This window comes from Pygocentrus nattereri, chromosome 13 (assembly GCF_015220715.1).
Source record: "Pygocentrus nattereri isolate fPygNat1 chromosome 13, fPygNat1.pri, whole genome shotgun sequence".
NCBI lineage: Eukaryota > Metazoa > Chordata > Actinopteri > Characiformes > Serrasalmidae > Pygocentrus > Pygocentrus nattereri.
In genome coordinates, this window is record NC_051223.1 from 27,406,125 (window position 1) to 27,414,841 (window position 8,717).

The 8,717-nt window shown below is 43.4% G+C and overlaps 1 protein-coding gene across 1 annotated transcript; it reads left to right on the forward strand.

Moving 5' to 3' along the window:
• The first annotated feature begins 641 nt into the window (after positions 1–641).
• LOC119264966 lies at positions 642–8,483 on the forward strand. The gene is made up of 3 exons (XM_037544005.1): positions 642–673; positions 4,917–5,191; positions 7,712–8,483. Exons 2-3 carry the CDS (start codon positions 4,931–4,933, stop codon positions 8,378–8,380), a joined length of 930 nt encoding a protein of 309 aa, XP_037399902.1. The 5' UTR covers positions 642–673; positions 4,917–4,930; the 3' UTR covers positions 8,381–8,483.
• Positions 8,484–8,717: the final 234 nt, after the last annotated feature.

An 8,717-nucleotide genomic window follows, 5' to 3' on the forward strand; every position in this document is an offset into this window, starting at 1 on the left:
GAATGTGTTGTATATGGTTCTATATTAAATCTTTTTGAAAAGGGTTCTATAAAGCACCAAAAATTGTACTGCTATTGTTATGCTGTCAAGCTTGTAACAACAGAAGAACCTTCTAGTTCTATATAGTTCTATAAAGAATCATATACAACACATTTTCCATGAATCTGAATAAACATTTCACCAGGAAAATAATGCTTAATCATGCAAAGCCTTCTTTGAGTGTTTTCTTTGCTAAAGAACCCCTGTAGAACCATCATTTTTAAAGGGTGTATGTCAAAGCCAATAACCATTTATTTTTAAGAGTGTAAATGCATCACGATCCATTAGCCAGCATGAGAGCTGTGTGTTGAGGTTGGAGGGGGTTCTTTTGGGGGGCAAAGTACTCTTTGTACATTCAGTTGGAATGTCAGATATGCTACTGTGGACACAGTGTCTCTCGGGTTGGTTTATGTCAATCACCCTCAGAGAGGCGTGACCAATCCCATGGGAGAAGGGGCAGGCAGAGAGCACTCCACACAGTATTCACTGAGGCGACTCACTTCTCTCTCTCTCTCTCTCTCTCTCTCTGTCTCCCTCCCTCTTTTTCATGTGCATATGTGGTAAAAAAATACACTGCAGCATTCTACCTCTACTAAAGCCTCTGAACCAGTGAAGACTGATGTCAGATATCCAGGTGGGCATTTTGCTACACTGTTAGTTTCACTCTATAGCTTCCGTGCATTGCCTCTAATCTACAGAGGACAATAATTAGCCATTTGTGTCAAGCTTTATGGATTGTTATGACTTTGAACTGCATAATCTGTGCTGTAAAAAAAAAAAAAAGAAAAAAGTTTGGCTAGAGTTGTTTCCTGCATTAGTGGCTGTTTAATGGTCTTTTACCCACCTTCAACAATCTGTATTCTGCTCATGATGCACAGTGTGTACAAGCTCTCTCCCCCCACTTCTCCATCTCCTGCATCCCCCCTCCTTTCTCCAACGCTCCGCTTGTCTGCTGAATGGCAGCCCGTTCTTTACACAGGGCCATTAAGCTCTGGAATTCTACTTTGCCAGTGAACCAAAACGCTGTCTCCTGTCTCCCCTGTCTCTTCCCTGTGGACCCTCCTGTGAATATACAAGGCAGTCTGTGTCGTTGTCCCGCAGAGAGCGAATGCTGAGTGGCAGGAAGATCCAGTTGCTGACTGTGAGCACTCTGTTCTGACCACCATGCTTTCTCTTCCACAAAACAACCCACCGTACTGCTCCTCCACCTCATCAACATCTGCAGTGTGCCACAAGCTCGGCTATGACATTAACTGAGGTGCACAAAGTGGGATGAGGTTTGTTTTTTTTTTTCTCCATATACTGCAATCATAATAAATAGCCTTGGAAAAAACTAATTATTCCAACGTAATTAAACTGCTTTGAAAACATCAATGGCTGAAGTTTAAATGGTGTAATCAGTAAGATAATTATTTTTAAACATAACCTTCCCATCCTGCCTGCTTATGTCATAATTCTATGTAAAGCCCTTCTCTGAGATAATTTTACATTCCCATGATAGGAAAACCAAGGCTGTGATAGCTTGAAAAGATTAAAGAGGGCAGGTAAACCTGTCCACCCTTAAACTGCAGAGGATTGAGCTACCTGATAGATTTTTTTAGTGAATTGTGGTGGTGAGGAAAAACACCTGATGTTTCTACTGTCTCTGTAGTTAGGCTGCAAAAGCTTACTACATTCAGAAAATAAACTGAATGGAAATTAATTCAATTGAAATTGATTATGCTTAACTTCCCATTCAGTCAAAGCGACTAGAATCAGGATAAATTGACTTTATTGCAACATAAAAAGCAACTGCAATTAATGTCAACATATTTTCATCACCCCCTTGCAAATTTTTGTATGTATTCACTGTAGAAAATCACAAAATCTTACAGCAAATTACTGTCTGCTTACTCGCCAGATAATTACTGTAAGTATACTGGATACTGTAAAAACAGTGATGTGAAGAAGAAGGCACACCCCATGAAATGTTTCTCTTTTTTTTGACATATGTGCGTATATCAATATTTCATCTTGAACAGAATGTATAGATAAATGTCACATCATGTCTGGTGAAAAAGTAAGTACACCCCTGGCTTCAGTAACTGGTACTGCCCCATTTGGAAGAAACAAGTTTATGTAGACATTTCCTATAACTTCTTATTAGCTATATAAGTTATAACTTCTATAAAGGCTTCTTGCATGTACAGCCTATTTCAAATCCACCTTTCTGCATACCTTATTGTGCATCTTGCACATCTGGACACTAGACACTTTATTTGGTACAATATATGCACATATTTATTTATTCATTCTGTGGTCATTATATGCCATCACCTGTACATTTTTGTACAGTCATTATTGCACTGCATTTCTCATCTCAGGTTATAGATATCACAGACTGTTGATTTTTTTGTATTTGTATATATGCCTGTAGATAGGATCTGGTTTATTCTATCTATCTCTATCTCTATCTATCTATCTATCTATCTATCTATCTATCTATCTATCTATCTATCTATCTATCTATCTATCTATCTATCTATCTATCTATCATTATCTTGTTGGAAGGTCCACTGCTTCAGCTTTTTTAAAGACCATCTCCCATTCTCCTCAAGCTCTCTCTAGTAAGAAAATTCATAATCAATTTTATGTTTGCAGATTGTCAGCAAAGCAGCCTCAAACCATAACATTTCCACCATCATGCTTTGCAGTATGAGGTCCTTCTGATCAAGGGTGGTTTGGTTTTTGTACCTCTGTACTGTTGAGAAACAGCTATATGTTTGTCCATAGCACATTGTTCCAGGAGCCTTGATTAGCAAACTTTAGTCTTGCCTTGATGTTCTTTTTAGACAGCAAATGTTTTCTCCTGGGGCACCTCCCAAGTAGCTAATTTGTGTAATTTATGTAATCTTTTTCTAATGGTTGAAACATGTAGTTTTACATTAACAGTGGCAAGAGCTAGTTGCAGATCCTGTGATGAAATTTTAAAGTTCTTGGAGATTTCTTTTGGCATCTTACAGTCTGTTCTCAGGTTAAATTCACTTGGGCGGCCTGGTCTGTACAAGTTGGCAGTGGTTTTCAATCTTCACCACTTGTAGATGATATTTCAAACAGTAGAACGATTGATTTCCAGTATTTTGGATATCTTCTTAAACCCCTGTCCAGTCCAGATAGGCTTCTGCAACTTTTTATCTCAAGGTCTCAAAGAGTTCCTTTGATCTAGGCATGATGATACCGCACACTGAAATAACAAAGAGCAAACCAGATCAGATATCTGATATAAGTAAGTAAGACAGGCAATAAATAAAACAGGTTTCTCCAAGATATTCTCATAAGCACCTGATTGAGTGCACACAATTTCAAATTGCCATGTTTGAAGTAATGATATGTAGGGGTGTACTTACCTTTTCTGTATTACTGTTTATTTGAATTATAGGAAGGGTGACGTGGTTGGGATAGTGTAGTGGGTAACACCTTTGCCTTCTACGCTGTAGACTGGGGTTCAAACCCCTGCCTGGGTAAGCACCCTACACTATACCAATAAGAGTCCTTGGGCAAGACTCCTAACACCACCTTCGCCTACCTGTGTAAAACAATCAAATTGTAAGTCGCTCTGGATAAGAGCGTCAGCAAAATGCCGTAAATGTAAATGACAAATGTGTTAATTCTAAGTGTCACTTATTAAATTATATAAATTTTAGTGATATAAGACTTGATATCTGTATTTACATCCATCCATCCATCCATCCATTCATCCATCCATCCATCCATCCATCCATCCGCTTATCTGAGTCCGGGTCATGGGGGCAGCAGCCTAAGCAAAGAGGCCCAGGCCTCCCTCTCCCCTGCAACCTCCTCCAGCTCTTCCAGAGGGATACCAAGGCATTCCCAAAACAGTCAAGAGATATAATCTCCCCACCAACGTGTCCTGGGTTTTCCCTGGGGTCTCGTTCTTTCGGTCACTACCCAAAGCTCGTGACCATAGCAGAGAGTCAGAACATAGATGGACCGGTAAATTGACAGCTTCACCTTCTGGCTCAGCTCTCTCTTCATCATGACGGACCGGTATAGTGTCCGCATTACTGCAGATGCCACACCAATCCGCCTGTCAACCTCTTGCTCCATCCTTCCTTCACTCGTGAACAAAATCCCAAGATATTTAAACTTCTCCACTTGGGGCAAGAATTCACTCCTGAACTGGACAGAGCATTCCACCCTTTTCCAACTGAGGACCATGGTCTCAGATTTAGAGGTGCTGATTTTCATCCCAGCTGCTTCACACTCGGCTGCAAACTGGTCCAGAGAAAGCTGGAGGTCTAGGCCTGTTGACGCCAACAGGACCACATTATCCGCAAAAAGCTGACATGAAATCCTGAGGCAAAACCATACCGGACACCCTCTGCCACTTTGCTGTTCTGAGAAATTCTGTCCATAAAAGTTATGAACAGAATTGGTGACAACGGACAGCCCTGGCGGTGTCCACCCCTAACTGGAAACCAATCAGAATTATTGCCAGCTATACGAACCAAGCTCCTGCTCAATTTGTACAGGGAATACAACGAGCCCCTCACTGAGCCCCTCACCCTGTACTCCTGGATCACTAGCCACAGGATCCCCCGAGGGATGTGGTCGAATGCCTTCTCCAAATCCACAAAACACATGTGGACTGGTTGGGCGAACTCCCACGCACCCTCCAGTACCTTGGTGAGGATAAAAAGCTGGTCTAGTGTTCCATGACCAGGGTGAAACCTGCAGTGTTCCTGTTGTAGCTGAGATTCGACTATTTCTTCTCCAGTACCCCTGCACAGACCTTACTGAGTAGGCTGAGAAGTGTGATACCCCTATATTTGGAACACACCCTCTGGTCCCCTTTCTTAAAAAGTCTGTCATTCCAGGGGGACTGCCCCAGATGTCCACGAGATGTTGCAGAGGCATGTCAGACAGTCCTACAACATTCAGAGCCCTCAGGAATTCCAAGTGGATCTCATCCACCCCCGGTGCTCTGCCACCAAGGAGTTTTCCAACCACCTTGGCTACCTCAGCCCGAGTAATGGACGGTCCCTCGCTCGGATCTCCAAGCTCTGCCTCCTCTAAAGAAGGATCATTGGTTGGATTGAGAAGATCCTTGAAGTATTCGTTCCACTGTCCAACAATGACGTCTCCGGTCAAGGTCAGTAGCCCCCCAGCCCCACTGTATACAGTGTTGGTTGGGAATCGCTTTCCTCTCCTGAGGCGCCTGTCAATTCTCAGTGCCTGTCAATAGTCTTTCTCCATGGCCTCACCAAACTCCTCCCACATCCAAATTTTTGCCTCAGTCCCACAAGCCAACCAGGCCCGATAGAACTCTTTCAGCTTGATGCCTTCCTTTACCCGAGGTGTCCACCAACGGGTTCAGGGATTGCCACCACAACAGGCACCTACAACCTTGCGGCCACAGTTTCTGCTGCATCGACAATGGAGGCAGGGAACAGGGCCCACTCGGACTCTATGTCACTGGCCTTCCTTGGTATGCGGTCAAAGCTTTGTCAGATGTGGGAGTTGAAGATCTTTCTGGTAGGTTCCTCTGCCAGACCTTCCCAACAAACCCTCACAACTCGTTTGGGTCTGCCAAGTCTGGTATTTTCACCCGCCGTCTGATCCAACTCACCACTAGGTAGTGATCGGTTGACAGCTCCGCTCCTCTCTTCACCCGGGTGTCCAAAACACATGGTGACAAATATGATGACACAACTATGAAGTCGATCAATGAACTACAACCTAAGGTTTCCTGATGCCATGTGCACTTATGCACACCTTTGTGTTCAAACATGGTGTTTGTTATTGACAGACTGTGGCGAGCACAGAACTCCAATAACAAAACATCACTTTCAGATCCTTCCTCCCGTTCCTCCCAATCATGCCCTTCTAGGTGGCTGGGCCTTTACCCATGGGTCCCGGCTAGGCTCAGCCCGAATGAGCTACATGGGACCACTCTCCCATGGACCCACCATCTGTGGGAGAGGCGCTTATGGGGGTCCGGTGCAATGTGGATCAGGTGGCGGCCGAAGGTGGGGGCCTTGGAGTTCCGATCCTTGGCTACTGAAATCGGCTCTTGGAACATGGAACGTGACTTCTCGGGCAGGGAAAGAGCCTGAGCTAGTGTATGAGCCTGAGAAATACCAACTAGATGTAGTTGGGCTCACCTAAATGCATGGCGGGGGCTCTGGAACAGACTCTTTCAAGAGGGGTTGGACTTTATTCCATTCTGGAGTTGTCCAGGGTGAGAGGCGTCGGGCAGGAGTGGGCTTACTCATAGCCACCCCCCCCTTAAGTGCCTGTACATTGAGGTTTTCTCAGGTGGACGAGAAGGTCGTTTCCCTGCGCCTTCGGGTCGGGGAACGAGCTCTGACTGTTGTCTGTGCTTATGCACCGAATGGCAGTTCGGAGTACCGGGCCTTCTTGGAGACCCTGAAAGTACCGCCTGTGGGGACTCCATTGTCTTGCTGGGTGACTTCAGCGCTTATGTGGGCAATGACAGTGAGACCTGGAAGGGCATGATCTGTATTTCCAAATATTTCTAAACTTTTAATGGGGTGTACTTAGTTCTTTACATGACTGGGTACTGGTCAGTTTACTGTAATTTTACAATTAATGTTTCTCCAGAAAAAATCATAGTATGCTCCTGTGTATCTACAGTAGCTCTGGTTTTATGCCTAAAGCACACGCACACACCCCTTCTGGGTCACAGGGGGTGCTGGAACCTATCCCAGCTGTCATTGGGCGGAAGGCAGAATACACCCTGGACAGGTCACCAGTCCATCGCAGGGCAGACAGACAGACACATATATCCACACAATCGCACACACATTCACACCTAGGGACAATTTAGCACATCCAATTGGCCTGGCTGCATGTCTTTGGACTATGTGAGGAAATCGGAGTACCTGTAAGAAACCCACACAGACACAGGGAGAACATGCAAACTCCACACAGAAAGAACCTTGGTCGCCAGGCCAGGAGTTGAACCCAGGTCCTTCTTGCTGTGAGGCGACAGTGCTACCCACTGTACACATGCTATGAAAGTCAGTTCAGTTGTAAATGCACAACTACCTGTGATGTTTACAATGGGCTCCTTGCACAATTATATCCGCATTCTCCTTAATGCTGCTCCGGCGTTTCTGGTTTAGCGTTTCCGGTTTTCCATTACACTCGCAATGGCGGTATTTTTCAGTCGGTGTCTGCAAGAGCTTCCAAAAATGAACGTCAATGACGTTCATCGGATATGTAAGGAGACCAGTAAAGCCCCCTCTAGCAAGTTGGAGATGGGCTTTAAATTGTATGCCTCGTCATACATACACAACTATGAAGGTAAGGAAGATTTAATCTCATATTTTAGGTTAGCCCATGAAGTAAGCTAGTTAGCTAATGCTATTCAGGATAACTACATTAGTGTTAGCTGCGCTAGTTTGTCCTGTTGACAAGTGGATTCGTATGTTGAAGCTGCAACTTGGCTGTTGTTCATGATATTAACTTATAGGCATGCATTGCATTAAAATAACGCTTGATATCTTCACCCTGTTATAATGGTCAGAATTGCTAACACAGCTTAACAGCATGAAAATATTGCTAATTTGTTTACAGTCTACTATCTAGTTTAGATATGTAGCTATCTAATGTGCTAACTGTGCAATTGTTTGTGTGCACTGAACAGGAACTCTTTCACCTGAAGTCTTTGGAGGTGTCACTTGATATGGCTCACAAAATTGAGATGTCAACTCGGGAGCAGAGTTCTTGTGCTGACTGGCATCTGCTCCGCAAGCCTAGAGTAACAGCGTCACGTTTTCGTGAGGTGTGCCATGTCAGAGGGCATAGCTCTGCAGAGTCCCTTGCTGAACGCATCATCAGAGGTACCAGACAGACGGCAGAAATGAAGAGAGGTCTAGAGATGGAGTCCGGAGCAGCATCTGAGTATTGCAGGATACTCAATGTAAATTACACACCATGTGGCCTCATCATCCACCCAGATGCTCCCTGGCTTGGTGCATCCCCTGATGGTGTCGTATTTGACCCCACTGAATACCCCCAGTTTGGCTTGGTCGAGATTAAATGCCCTAATGTGAAGAATTACATTGACTGTAAGTATCTGTATATGGAGTACGGATGTTCAAAACTAAAAAAGACACATGCGTATTACTGGCAGATTCAAGGTCAGTTACTAATCAGCGGGCTTCACTGGTGTGATTTTGTGGTGTGGGCTCAGGAGGATTTTTTTGTGGAGCGGGTTTATATGGATGCAGATGTACAGAGACAAATTCCTGAGAAGACAGATTTATTTTACTTCTACACATATATGACAAAATATCTGTCATTGAAATGTTAACATGTTCTATACAGAAATTACAATCTTTTTTAAATCATATGTTCACTTATTTAACAGTATTTGTGCTTTTGTTAAACAGCACATTGTGTTTTTAATGTAAAGAACCTGGAGATATGTTTATGAAAAAATTATTTACAGTTACAAATGTAAATATGTTACAAATTATTCATATGTAATTAATTATTGTTTGATTAATTAAAATAAGAGCTTTATTTAACCCATGACTTAACTAGTGCTTTGTTTTGATAGTTTGACAACAGGCATGCCACTGTAAATAACTGGTTAATGTTTACTGTGTGGGAAAGGGAAATTATGCCATCAAACAACTTGTTTTGTT

What these genes read in the sequence shown, in the direction of transcription:
- LOC119264966 (XM_037544005.1), top strand. Translation starts at nt 4,931, where the DNA reads ATGTCCACGAGATGTTGCAGAGGCATGTCAGACAGTCCTACAACATTC. An exon ending in CAATGACGTCTCCGGTCAAG is followed by an intron (nt 5,192 to 7,711) that starts GTCAGTAGCCCC and finishes TGCACTGAACAG; the next exon opens with GAACTCTTTCACCTGAAGTC.